This window comes from Lipophrys pholis (assembly GCF_963383615.2).
Source record: "Lipophrys pholis genome assembly, chromosome: 4".
NCBI classification, from domain to species: domain Eukaryota; kingdom Metazoa; phylum Chordata; class Actinopteri; order Blenniiformes; family Blenniidae; genus Lipophrys; species Lipophrys pholis.
This window is the reverse complement of record NC_137637.1, coordinates 22393354-22407971: the sequence shown is the minus strand read 5'-3', so window position 1 is coordinate 22407971 and position 14618 is coordinate 22393354. Positions and strand designations below refer to the sequence as shown.

At 39.8% G+C, this 14618-nt stretch overlaps 1 protein-coding gene across 1 annotated transcript in view; it reads left to right on the top strand.

Annotated features, from left to right (window-relative positions):
- srgap3 (SLIT-ROBO Rho GTPase activating protein 3) overlaps positions 1 to 14618 on the top strand; it is a 53329-nt gene that overhangs the window by 2323 nt on the left and 36388 nt on the right. Inside the window, exon 2 of the mRNA XM_080461996.1 lies at positions 11561 to 11756. Coding sequence (XP_080318122.1) covers positions 11561 to 11756 — 196 coding nt within the window. The remainder of the gene's footprint in view (positions 1 to 11560; positions 11757 to 14618) is intronic.

Genomic DNA, 14618 nt, shown 5'->3' with positions numbered 1-14618 from the left:
CATACACCAGAGAGAGAAAGACTGAGTGAGGACCTTGGACTCTGTTTGTGGATAACCACCGTGCAGTTGTTGGACTGCAGCTCTGCCTCCTCCTTGTTACCGTTTTATTGCCTGATTATGAAGTGGGCTCAACCACCAGCAGGTTGCAGCACCATTGACAATGGGACCTTCACAGGATACACCAGCACCTCCCCATTATTTATGTATACATTTGTGGTTTATAAGCATTGTGTTGTAGTTTAGCAAGCTTTCAAATCAAACCTCAACGCTGTCTTTGAGAGGACTTATTTTGTCTGTATTTATGGTTTCATTGTATTGTATTTTGTCCCAATGGAGAGGAGTTGCCCAGATTTCAACTCTGCAATGAATCATCAATGCCCAGGATTGACTTTAATGCGTTTCTTTGTTACGGTCATTTTCCTTCATACTGTCTCAGTAGTTATATATCAGTAATTTACTGCACGTTTGTGTAATGGTTAGCACTTGGGGAGTCCTTAACAGGCTTTTTTTTATGGCTTTTACTTGTCCTATCAGTGTTTTTTTTTTACTTTCCTGAGTAGTCTGGTTTCCAACCACTGGCAACCTGTCCAGAGTGTATCCTGCCCATAGCCCATAGGAGTTTTGTGATCGAAGGGTATCAAATTTTCTTAAGGCTGAACAATATATCTGAAATTTATCATCCTCACAATATCCACATTAGCAACATGTAAACTGAAGAAGACTGAAATGTACTACATGCACTGCACTCGCGCCAAGATATGTGGCAAAGGAGCGAGAGCTCTTCTTCCTGTAAACAAAAAGCAAACATAAAACCAAAATTCTATTCAAAAAGTGGCACAGTTTCATCAGGTTAAAATAGGATCCAATGAGAAAAAGACCACTATCATTTGGAAGAACAAATCCTAAAAAGCTAATATTTTAAAGTGTTTGGTCTTTCATTGAAGTCATCATGTGATTGCAATTCAACATAACTATGTAAAACATTTAACTAAAATCATGCATCCCTAGATTTTGTGAGGAATTTCATTGTGATCACTCTCTTCAATTGATGGCTTAGTCCAAATGTATATGGCCAAATCCACATGTGTATCATATTTTTGGTTACTTCATTCATTAATGGTAGCCATTTCTGTACAGCTCGTATTGGTAGTAATTTCATAGTTGTAACGATTATTACTCTGACTGACTGAATACATCCAAACAGGCCCGGAGACATACACACATTGCTCATATTACCTTTGGACCAGCACAGTAAAGTGTCATTCAGTAGAATTGCAGGTTTAATGTGATGCAGATTACTTGTGACTTCCATTTGTTTCTCCATGCCTTCTCTGATTGCAAACAACGGCTCTGATCAGAAAAATTAATGCAGCTACTGCTCATGGAAAATGTTCACTTTCCTCCAGAGATGCACATTAATGCCCACCCACACCGGGCAGACACCTGAGGTGATTGTGCAAAAGAAGCATGTTTTCACACCTCTGGGGTCAAGTTTCCTTTTGTCATTCATTGGTCGTCTCCACTTTACCCAGACAAAATGCAAACAAATTCAAATATCCTGATGAGAATATCACTTTTAATGGCACACCAATTAATTCTCATATTACAGCATCATGAATGAAACAGCCCTTTGAAGTTACAACATCAACTTGCTGGTCATTATTAAACTAGCTTAGTGTGGTTTATTTCCGTCCAAGACACTGTTATCAACAGAAACATGTCAAATAAATTGTAAAATGTCACATGTGTGACGTTAAGATCAAATGTTATTATTTATCTATATTAAGTGAGACACCATACTGTATGTGTAGTGTGTCTCTGTTTGTTGTCGCTGCAAGCGATGCAGAGTGACTGAGCACTTAAATGCTGGAAAATGCCGTTTGGTGATGTTTATTTGCAAAGCAACGATCATCACTGAATATAACCTCACTGTGCTCCCCCCTGCAAACTGACACTGGTTGAATTGGCATTATGTGCACACTGTTTTTTCAGTGATATGAACTGATCAGCCGACGCCGGTGGTGTGTCTGAATGCCATGTTGTTTGATTCGCGATAAAGAGATTTGGTTAGTCACCAGTCAACATCCCACTGAGCAGCAGGAAGCTGACTGTGTAGCGGCTGACATGTTCAGAGTTGAAGAAATGGTCACACTTAGTCGGTGTCTGATGATCCTCCAGCTGTCCGGTTGTGTAGCCAACCAAGGAAAAACATCTACGGGCTGTTATTAAGGAAGAATCATCCTCATGCGTGGGACAGCCTGTTTATTCTGTGGTCCAATAAATGTTGGACTTTATTCAGGTTTGGGTTGTTTGTGCGCGGAGGCAGCGCTAAGTGGAGGAAAGGAGGAAACACAAACACGTCGTAGGCTTGTCCAGTGAATGTTTATATTCAATAACGCACCTTATCATGCAAATGCAAATATTTTCGAAACGATACACACAAAAAATACGGGTTATATTTGTACAAGGTGTGGAAATGGTTTAGATAAGTCGAAAGACAAAGAAAAAAATGGATCGCATCACAAGGCCTAATAAAAAAAGGTCATAGCTCCTCTTCTAACTTATCAACAGTTTTATGTCAAATATCACAATGACTTTACTACTGGCGTCTCCACATTTTAAACTCAAATTTGAAGATGCAGATACCAAAAATTTCAACTTCTATTTTGTTCTTAAAAATAAAACAAAACATCTGTTCGAGAAACATATGATGTTGATTGACAGAAAGTGTATTTCTATGGTACCAACAGTGCAACAGGCACCACCGTGACTAAATCATTCTGCACAACCTATCATTTAGGCTCGTTGGGCTTTATTTTTGTTGCTTGAGCAGTAAGAAAAGTCAACATATAGGAAATAGAGCAAAGATACAAGAGAAACATCATTGTCTGTTCGATAAAAAAAAAAAAAAAAAGAAAACGTGGGTGGGGTTCTTACACTTTTACAAAAGTGGGTTGATGAACGACAGAGTTCAAACCACATTGTGCAACCCAGCCTCCGAAACTCTCGTCCCCGACACCTTTCTTTCTCTGGCCAAAACAGTAATGTTTCGTTGACTGGCATATTTTCCAATGTGTTTTTCACATTATATGATATTATTGTTGAAGGCTGTGATGGGAAATAAAAGCATTTTTGGTAGGTATTGACCCATTGTCGCTGTTGAACTTTTTCTTTTTTAAAGACTTAATTTATAATTCCAATTGGTTTCTATTACATTTCTGTTTAATTCTTTCTTGAAAATATTTCTTTTGATGGTATAATGAATTTTTCCCCACCATTTATTACTTTGGAGCATATTTTTTGCTTAACAATTGAACAGAAATAATCATTTAAAGAGCAAGTATTTTCTCCCCGCTCAGGGGAGACTTGACCAACACTTTGAAAAGCACTGTGGCATCATCCTGGTACCCGCGAATATAGATTTGTTTCCGAGTTTGTGCAACTTTGTCCACTCTTCTCTGGTCCCTTTAAACTTGGTACGATGGACGCAGCTGTAACTCGATTCACTGAGAGTTTATTCTCACCATTTCCAAGTGTTCAGCGCCATAATTGGCCTTTCATGGAACAACGGGTCATAGATGATCATTTAACACAGGCTCAGAGTAGGTTTTCAGTTAATGTGCAGACGTTGATGAAGTGCACAAAGGTCCATTTAAAGATAAAATGGGTTTCATTTCCTTGGCTGTTCAGTGCCAGTCAGTGGATGATTTCACTTCTCATTGAACTCCTTTGTCTTTGCAGATTTAATCTTCACTGTCTGGAAAAGTAGCTTTTAATGACCTTATTTGATTAGAGGTCCAGTGTTACACTGTTGTTTGTAGGGGACTGAAGCTCAGTTTCAGACTTTCTACACATTTAATCTACAGAGTGATCAATTTGACAGACAGAATCTGTTAATCACAAAGTATTCTACCCTCCTTTAACCCTTTTCTTGTAATCGGTTGATCTGACAGTATTTGTGGAAGTGCAAGGTTTATGCTTGAAATATTGTATTTTAAAATTGAAACCATTTTGTCTACATGTTTGGCCGCGTATGAAGATTTTGTGAAGTCTCAGTGTCAAACATGAAGGAAGGAAAATGAGCAAATGTCAGTTTGGCAAAGTTGTGAAATAGCTGATAGAAAAAATATATATATCTCGGTTTCGAGAAGGTCTTCCTGCTGAGAAAAACTCTTCCTGTGCGAGGGAGTGTTTTCTTGTCACTGTCACTTATGCTTGCTCATGTTGATTTGTTGGGTTTCTCGCTGTAAATAGCACCTAGAAATGACCGTTTTCTATTTGGTTCTACATAAATAAAGCATAAATTGAATTGAATCGAGAGACTGTAACCTTAGAAAATGAGGAAATAGGGCAGCTTTACAGAAATAACTGCAGCAATAGTTTGAAGAAGTTAGTATTTGGTGAAGTAATTAGTTTAGGTCTTTCACTGTAGGCCTGGGACCTGTCAGATTAACTTTATCATGTATCGGTGTCCCACAATAGACCTTAGATAATTACAGAGTGCACCTATTTGCAGCTCCCAAATCCCTCTCATGCAGCGCTGATGGTAGAAATAGAAGCTTATGTGGCACAGTCTCTCTATTGGCTATTACAAGTGCAAATCTGTGCTATATAGAAATGTGCGAATGAAAAGTTTACTGTAAGACAGCAACAAACAATTATTTTCACTAGCAGTTATTCATGAATGTGTACTCACTAATTAAGATCTAAAATGTTTTTTTGTCAGATCAATAGCCCCAAATCCCCACATTGCTGTCATTGTAGATGCTGAACCGCAGAAAAGGGCAGTTGAAAAGGTATTTTCTTGCTATTTGCAATGCTGGATCAAACTTTAAATGTGGGTGACAATGCAGGACAAACAAAGGTGACATGTATCACCTCTGATTTCCAGGTTTTCTATACTTTGTTTCACTTTGAGCCAGTAAAACACCAATCTGCTTTTGGTGTTTTGGGAAGCATGCGCACTAATTACAGCTAAATATTGTTAAAAGAATTCAATCACTTAAACACTAAATATCTTGGTGCGTTCCTAAAGACTCTGTGCTGAGGGAGCTTTGATCTTCATTATTTTGGTATTAGTGCTCTGAGGAAGGTGGGAAATGAGCTTTTATTGCTTTGATCAGAGGCTGCCGCGCTGTGTTTACTTTATCACCTCCAATTCTCAGATTTACGCAATTTGTCATCGTGCACACAAACAGCACATGCCTCTTTACTCATTGCTGTCACCTATCCACATCTATCACAGTCCACCTCTCCTCCAATAAGCTGCTCCTTGGGGACTGGTGCACGCCCATGTTGCCATGGAGACACCTCTCAGCCTGGTCCTGCAGAGTTGGATGCTGGATACAGAGAATGGTAGACAGCGAGAATGTTAAAGGATGGTTCCCAAGCTCATGATTGGGCTTCCCTGCAGTATACGCCATGATGGTATTTGAGAAGAGATGATCGGGAGGTCGAGGACGATCTTTCTGTTTTTTTCAACTGTGAAGCAGAGCAATTATTAAATGTCTTTTGTTGTTATAATTGTGTTTTGTCCCCCAAAGTCTGCAGTTTAAGGTTTTTCGTCTTTGTGCAGTGAGTCTCCTGCGATCACATTGGTTATCACGTGTTTGTTTCAGATGAAAAGAGAGTTTGAGGTAACATAAATTTGTATTTCGTGGGAATTAGAATAGGAAAAGAAATAATAGGGGAAGATAACACACTTAACATGAAGTTTTTCACAGTAGAATTGATTTTTGATTTGAAAGAAAGAACAGCCAATAGAAAGTCCAGTAAACCAGCAGACAATTGGGAAGGTCGACCCAGAGACTTGACAGCTGACATTGTGCTGAAGGAGGCTCCATCAGCTCATCTCTGTGCAGCCATTGATTGGTCTCAGCTTTTGTTGTCTTATCTTTGACTACATGTGCCGCTGCACAGTCTGAGCTGAAGGCGAGATAGGGACTAACTGAGAGGAACCAGCACTGACATGAGGAGCATGCCCTCATGAATCCAAAATTGTGTTAATCATTAGAGGATTAAAACAGGACACAGAAGTGGGAGATTAGCTCAGCGGCTGGAACTCATATAACGAGACTCCGTATGAGGGGCAGAGAGCGTGAATTAAGGTCTGGCTAAGGGTTGCAGTTGTCTGTGTGTCTTCTTTTCAGTTGAGTTTGGCTCTGCAGCGAGCAGCTCAGATACTGCAGAGCTGAGTTGGGGATTAAGTTAGACAAAATTGGCTCGGAGTTGCTTTTGTGAGCGGTGTGTGTGCATGTGTGTGGAGATATTGTACTTGTGTGTGTTGCTGCATGGTGATGTAAATGCCTAAAGACATTATTTTCAAAGTATTTAATACCTTCTGAGACTGGCTATGATTTATAATTTATACTAAATGCACAGAGAGGGACGTAGTCCTTGCCTCAACACTTGCTGCACCAATATTAGTGCAATCCCCTTTCCCAACCCCTTATTTGTATAGACTGCTGACTGTAACTGAGACTGGTAACCATGAAGCTCCACTATATGTCAGCTCGTATTTTAGTTTTATTTTCCTGCAGTGGGGTGATCTATCTCTCCTGCTCCTCCCAGGTCCGACTTCCCCTGCTGCCCTCAGCATGCTCTGCAGAAAATCCCTCTCATTCACTGCACTCCAGTTTTATCTCGGCCTCATTGCGTCAAAGTGTCACATGGTCTTCCCAAACAGCACCTTTGCAGTAAAATACTGCACCAGTGCATCGCCTCCGGTGTCCCTAATTGACTCCTGAACAAACTGCAAGTCTTATGTTTTTAACTATGTTGAACACGATAATGTTAGCTGGTTCCTATTTTTGCAGAAAGAAGACATTTCAAAAGTTGCTGCATTCAGATGAACCAAACTTTTGATTTAATCATTGGGAGACAAATGATGTAAACTTTTTAGACAATTCCTGAAATCCATTTCTCTGTGTTAGCTGATGCATTATATTTTTGGAGAAAATAAGGTATGTTACCTCGACTTCGATCACTCAAACAAACAAAAACAAAAAAATAGCAGATGTTGTCTGATGTTTTTGTCCATTTGGTTTGTCTGTAGGACAACTTGAGTAAGAATGGCCAAAAAGCTGTTGGACAATGAAAAGCTGTGGGTTAATGTAAACACGACAGGTAGTCCGGTAATGGACTTTTTTCTTACCCAGTCATGTAAAAAGTATAAAAAAAATTTCCTTGAATTTCACACACGTGAGGAACAGTCAGACAACTGCCCACCGAGGTCTCCAGTACATTTTTTTTTTTATCCAGAGGACTCTACTTTACCTGCATATTGAGTTCCACAGCAATCATGCAACTTGAGTATTTTGCTGCCTTCACCTTAGAGACCTGTGACTGATAAAATCTGATGTGATCTGCAGAAATACAGGTGGGAATATTGAAAACTAATGTATTCAGTGTTAAAGGGCACAGCATACAAATATACAAAGCAAGAAAATATAACGTAATTTGCTTGATGGACTACAAAAGCAACTGAAAGCTAACGTCCAACTGTTATTAACCTTGTTGGTTTTTTCTCAAAGCACTGCATGGAACATTTTTAACAGACAATTCAACAGAGATGACTGTTAATAAGATATTTTGGAGAAAAAAAGCTACAAAAGTAGCTTCAACCTATCCCTCATTTCATGGAAGAAAGCCAGAATGTCTGTGTGCTGTAACACAGCTGTCAGTGCAGGATTGTATCGGTGGGCATCAAAGTTCAGAGATGTCCCACAACCTTCTATTGTTCTGAGGTTTTCCTGTTCAGAAGTAGAAGAGACAAGTGCCCACTGTGCCTTCAGTTCCTGTCCATAATCGTTAGAGGATAAATTACACTGTGGAACAGGTGTAGAGTGTCGGAGCCCGTATAATCACGATGAAAAAACTGAAGTCAAGAATGTAAAGTGTCTGTAATTTTCATGTTTCACATAGAGCAGCTCTGGTGAAGCTGGTTGGATATTTGTAGACGGAAAACGGATCCATATTAGTCAAATTACCATGAATAAATGTGTCTCTGCAGACACACACATTCTGTTTTAGGCCAACAAACGTTCAAGTCATTAAACAACATTTAAAAACAGATGAATTATGCTTCAGTTGTTTGCAGCTTTTGATTTGGGCATCTCAGTCGGTTATGTCAAAGTATTTAAGGAGCCATGATTAGAACTGTTGTTCCATTAATGCTGCCTTTCAGGATTTACTGTTTGTACAACATTATTGCAACGCTTGAGGTTAAATTAGAGGCCTTAATTATAGCTGAAGGATCAAACAGCTTAGGCACGGGGTTTGGTATTATTAAACAACAAGTGATAAACAGGCAAAAACAATAGATGCACATTTCAGAGGATCATTTGTTTTCATTACTTATAAATGAACCAGTGACAAAAAGTCTAAATTAGACTTAGCTTTACAAGCAAAATTAGATTATAAAGCTGCTGTGTATTGGTTATTCAATTACAGACTGCTAAAAAACCTTGAGGGGAAAATCTATTCTTCAAATAGTTCTAGCGCCTTTTTTTGATCCCATTGTTTCATCTGCTTCAGGCTTGCCCCCCTTTTGTGTCAGTCTTTTTGTCTGATGATAACCCCCCACCTTCTGACAAAAAAGGAGATCTCTCTCTCTCTCTCTCTCTCTCTCTCTCTCTCTCTCTCTCTCTCTCTCTCTCTCTCTCTCTCTCTCGCTCTCTCAATAGAAACAGCAGGTCAGCAACAGATATTACCTACATGCCTAATCAAGCATCAACAAAGTACTGAGATTAAAGGTTTGACTTGCTCACTGTGAATCAGGGGAGTTGTGTTCTTGGTAAGACGCCCAGACAGTCCCACCTAAACTGTGGTAGTCCCCCATCTGTTGCCCAAGAGTGTGATAATAAACACGTTTTCCTTTCAAATGACAGATTAACAGCTTCAAATATGCCTGTGGTATACAACCCTGTGCTCCTTGCTCTTGAAATTAAGTCTTGAAAGTCATAAATGTATTTAATGTCACAATTATATTTGAGCAACAAAACCATCTTTATGAAAACCAGAGCAGCTAAGCCGAAAGTGGGGCATCCATGTTTAGTATGTATAACCAGAAATCAGTGGGTTCAAAGCTTTGTTACAGGCAGGGAAGTATAGCACGAGAGGGTGGTGTCACCTTTCTGTTGTATTATGTGACACAGATAAGACAAATAAAAGAGCGAACAAGTAGAGACATTAGATTTGTTGAAACGGCAACGACTCCTTAAAGCATTGCCAGGTTGAGTCCCAAATTGGTGTTTCATCTATATCATAATTGGTGGTATTTTCCCTCATTTGTTAACTAATCAGTACAAAGACTGTTATGTTTATCAGAAATATGTATTCATGTAAGAGGTGGTAGTTGTTTCCATACGTAATGTTTAAAAAGAAGATATATTCTGTGTTCCTGCTTCTCACAAATTGAAATAAACCAAGGAGGGGTCCTTCACTCTGAATAAAACCCAGCAAATGAAGCTGCACATGGAGCTGGGAATACTTAGGGTGTAATTCTCCAATTGCACATGGTTTCTCAGAGAGAAGGAAGCAGTGCTGGTGTGCATGACCTATTTTTCCAATCTCATCTGTCAAAACCATGGCTGCAGCTGGTGGTGCAGAGTTCCCTTGTTAAATAGTGTTTTTAAAAGTCCTCCCTGTCACTCACGCAAGTCGTTGTCACAATTTTTTCAGACACATTTCTTGGCTTGTCTGATTCGGCGCTGCTTGTTTCCTGTTAGAGTAAAGGAAAAAAAACAAAATAGTGCAAACGGTGAACGTAACTCCATGCCTGGCAAAGCGAGACATTCCTGACAGGACTGAAGTAGTAAAGCGGTATCGGTCCCTGAGCTTCCCTCGAGAAACTGAGCTTTAAGGCCTTCGAGATGGGAGAAGAGGGAGGCCCCTGGATGACGGGGAGGGCTGGGACAATGGTTAACCACAGAGTGGAGCATGCTGCTCGGGGCTGAGGCCAGGCGGCACGACATCACAGGGAGAGCAAAAGGCTCCCCCACACAACACGGCTGTTTCCCCAGCAGTCAGAGCCAGCTTATATCCACCACCGGGGCTAGGCTGACAAAATTACACCCCCGAACGGCCAGAAAACACAGTGTGTGTGTCACTGCTGTGGTTTTGCCACTCAGCTGCAGTTCATCTGCCTGCACGGTGTTACTGCCTGGGTTCAAATACTTGGATTCATCATCTCAATATTTTTTTGGGGGGGTTTATAACTTGCAGTGAGTCATGCTGGAGCTGAAGGATGTTACAACATACTTACTAAGAAGTACTAATACTAAGAAGTTACATGAAGAAGTTACATTTTCAGTTATTGCTCAAGTACTTTTCCATGCAGCTCTTTTTGGAGAAAGAAAACAACTGAGCAGAGAAAAAGTTAATTAGTAAATAAAAAATGTCTTTACAACAAGCACGAGGACTTCGAATAATATTATTGCACAAATTCTTGTGTGTTGCAAAAAAACCAATAAATAAATAAAGAAATCCTGAAAAATAAAAAGGCATGTATGGTTGTTGATATTCATTTCCACATTTGCCTCAACAACTAAGGAATCCTTTCTTTTTAATGTGGCAGTAAAACAACTTCAATCTTTGGATGCGTCTTATTTCTAGAGGTTTCCTTCCTCTTCTGAAGTGACACTTCTCATCCTGTTTACGGCAGCTCCTTCTGTAAAGTCGTGTTTTTGTTCTGCAGAATAGGCCTTTTGCTGTTCCTGAGTCGAGGCGATCATTGCTGCTGATGACAGCACTATAAAGAGGAATCAAGTTTCGCTTGAGGCTCCCACTGGCACCGGGGATTTGTAGTTATCCTCGTAGCATCAGGTTCCCCGCCAGAAGTGTTGCATCGTCCAATCTGAAGACTGTTTTAGCTTCTTATTCAGACACTTTGCTATCACAGCACATACACACACAGCCCATATTATCAGCATCTGTGTTTATAGTTTTACCTGGCACTAAATGCTCTAAAGTACTTGGGGGGGAAAAAAGCACCACTGAGTATACAAATGACTTCTGCAAGTCAACTTGTTTGGGGCATTGCGATGGACCTGCCCGGGGTGTACCCTGCTCATTGCCTGATGTCACCTGGTATAAGCGCAGCCTCTGAGATCTGAACCTGGATAAACAACGGTATAGAATATAGATAGGGTAGATGTTCATATGGGAATAGGTGATGCGAGCTCAAGCTGTCACATATCTTTGTAGTATTCGGAAGTGCAACAGCCTAATTTACTGGGTGTATCCTTTTTTAGACTGCAAATTGCTTGAGGATAATACTTATGTGACTCATAATCAGAATCTTGAGTCAATAAGCAAAGAAATGTATAAACTTGAAGACGAGCAGAATCTGTGAGACAGCTGCTGGAATTAATTGACACCCGTTGAACAGATGCCTCACTTTCCTATTTATGCCGCACCAGTGTCTCAATAATAAGAAACTACTCATAAAGTAGAGACAGGCTTAAAAGAAATGCCTATGGAAGATCAATGCATTTATTTTGAATATAAACCTCTGACTAATGTCTTTTCTTTTTTCTTTTTTTTTGGGGGGGATGGACAGAGATCCGCAACCAGCTGGTGGAGCAGTTCAAATGTCTGGAGCAGCAGTCCGAGTCCCGTATCCAGCTGCTGCAGGACCTGCAGGAGTTCTTTCGCCGCAAAGCAGAGATTGAACTGGAGTACTCCCGCAGCTTAGACAAACTGGCTGAGAGGTTCTCCTCCAAGATCCGCAGCTCCAGAGAACACCAACAGTTTAAGTGAGTTTCTCTCGTCCCGGAGGGCTGACAAATATGCACGCAATCATACCGAAACTGTGTTGTGTATATGCATTTGGGATTTTGGAAGCGTGTGCAATTATTTTGACGGAGTGCAACAGGGCTTTCATGTTTTACTTTACCTGCTTCTGGTTTGAACACAGACGTGTCTAAAAGCTGACTGTGGGATCAAGCCTTCATGCGAGCACAGGAACCACATTTGATCTCAGTGTATGATTAAATAATGAAACAGGCAAGCTGTCAAATTCCAGCATGACAAGATAGTTTATTAAGGAAGCTATAGTGTGCAGCAGGGTGGGGAAAAAGGCCTCTATTTCACTTGGTTTTGTACGAAAAAACATTAGTGCAGCTTTATTATTGCTTACATTTGGAGTCTTATTCAAGTGAGATTTTCCTCAACGTCTACATCAAAAACCCGAGATCTAATTATTAATTCAAATATGGGGCATATTTATTCGGAGATATTCAAAGAAGTTACATGCACGAGATGCAGTGTACCGTAATCTGTAATATAACCAATTTGGTTGATAATGTGAGGGATATTTGTTGGCATAAGACACGTTTCTATTACTAGTCATTATAGATGGACACAGTTTGAAAAGTACTTGGTGAAGTTAGTGCATTGCATAGAAGAAGACAATCCCATGATATAATCACACATGCAGGTTATAAAATTGGCATCGTAGATGAAGTAATTGCCTTTTACCTTTTTGAACGCTTTATTGATGGAACATTAATTATGTGTCATAACTACAATGGTAACAAGAGCATAATGCAAGTGTGATAAAAGCAGTGGATGAAGAAGGTCACCAAATGTCATCACGTCAAAATCGGGCCACCGGTTGCTTTGACCCATTTAGATGTGTAGCCCTGGATATGTGGAAGCTTATGCAAGTACAGAAATGAGACTTAATTTGCCCTGAAATCACTACCAACACATTGGTGCTTGACTCATGCAGGGCATGAAATTGAGTTATGCCGCTCCCAAAATCAAGCACCTCAGGCAAGTGGGCGAGATTAGTTCAGTTGGTTTTGGGAGCTTTAACCCAGCTGTGATCTGGAAGTTGATCTCAGACATTAAGACTGCATCAGAATATAAAGTATGTAGTTCAACACCAATTCCAATTCTTCCAAATGAAAATAACAATCTTTGAATTTTAGATTTTGCTTGCTATTTTTTATTTTTTTTTGAAACATCTAACCGAGTTTTGTGTTTTCCTTAAATGTAAAAAATACCTGTTGGCAGGAAGTCGGTATTAACCTTTCTATCATTAGCAGTGTTCTTGACTGTAACTTAAACAATAATTAACAAATAAATAACAAGCAAGCAAAATGTCATTTATTGAGACTTCCGGGAGTAGCTTGTTTGTAGATGTGCATCCTGGACAGGTTCAGCCCATCTCAGAGAAATCACAGTCACACACATGCTCACATTCAAACATATGGGTGATTTAGAGAAACCAACTTTAACCGAATACCTGCAAACTGGGAAACGTCCTGCAGTGAGGTATGAGCGTTAACCACTACACAAGAGTGTAGTTCATTGTTTGTAACTGAAACCTCTGTAATGTTATTAAATATTAAAGACTATACTTTTTATTATTAAGGTATTACATATATTGATTTGGAAAAAGCCTACAAATAGTATTTTGTTTAAGTGTAATAGTCTGGGAGTATTATTAGAAGAGTATCATTTGTGAAAGGATTAATTATACTCAATCAATCCTCTTAGTGTTATGTCTCTATATATTATTTAATAGGTGGTAATGCTGCATCAGAGAACATGAAGCCTTTTAATATTCTACCTTCCTTCAGTGACTATCAGTTTTATGCAGTTGCATAAATGAGGCATTTTTTTTCTTTGAAAATTGTAAAGTCATGTTTGTAGGTACAGTTTGAAGACAAAACATCATGCCTCTACTTCAAATATACTTTATTCACGATGTCACAAGCAAGATCACTGGAAGCTTTTTTAAACTTGTAAAGTACTGAGACTGTCGTGACAGTGTAAGGTTGTGTCGTTACAGCATATGCACATGTGGGGGATGCAGGAGAGTGATGTTTGTGTGAAGTGAAAGAGGATTTGCCTGGATAATTGGATCCAGCTGTGTGAGACTAGTCAGCTTTCGCTCTGACGACAGACTTGGCTGATAGTCAACAGAACTGCACTGCTGCTGCTGCAACACACCAGCTTAACCTTTGGACTGAACAGTTGATCTTATCCACACAGTGTGGAGGAGGTGTTAGTAAGGCACGCCTAATGCTGGGACACATGTTCACATAATACTTTACACTGCTGAGATCACTGTGTCTTTACAAAGACCATGAATACAGACACACACATGAACTTGTGCAGTTGCAGAGTCATACAATTGTTACTACACAAACAGCCAGGTTTTTAATGGCATTACCATAATGTGAAAATATTTTAACCTGGATTTTTCAAGATGGTGCAGTGGGAAGCATTCTTGCCTCACAGTGATAATCTCCCTCGTTGTAATCCCGGCTGGGCTTGAGAGCCTTTTGGAAGCTTGCATGTTCTTCCTGTGTGTGATTGGGTTTTTACTGGGTATTCATCCCACAGTCCAAAAACATGAATTCAAGCTTATTTGGTGTCTGCAAATTTGCCCGTAGGAGTGATTGTAAGTGTGTGTGACTGTATGTCTCTTTGCTTTCCCTCTGATGGACTGGCAAGTTGTCCAAAGAAATCTTTACCTTTGCTCAAAGTCATCTGGGATCAGCTTCAGCCCCTGACGGGCATCAGTCGAATTCAGTTCAAACCAACACGGCATCCAAAGTAAACTGATAAACCTTTGATGAAGCTAATGAAATGTTTAAAACATC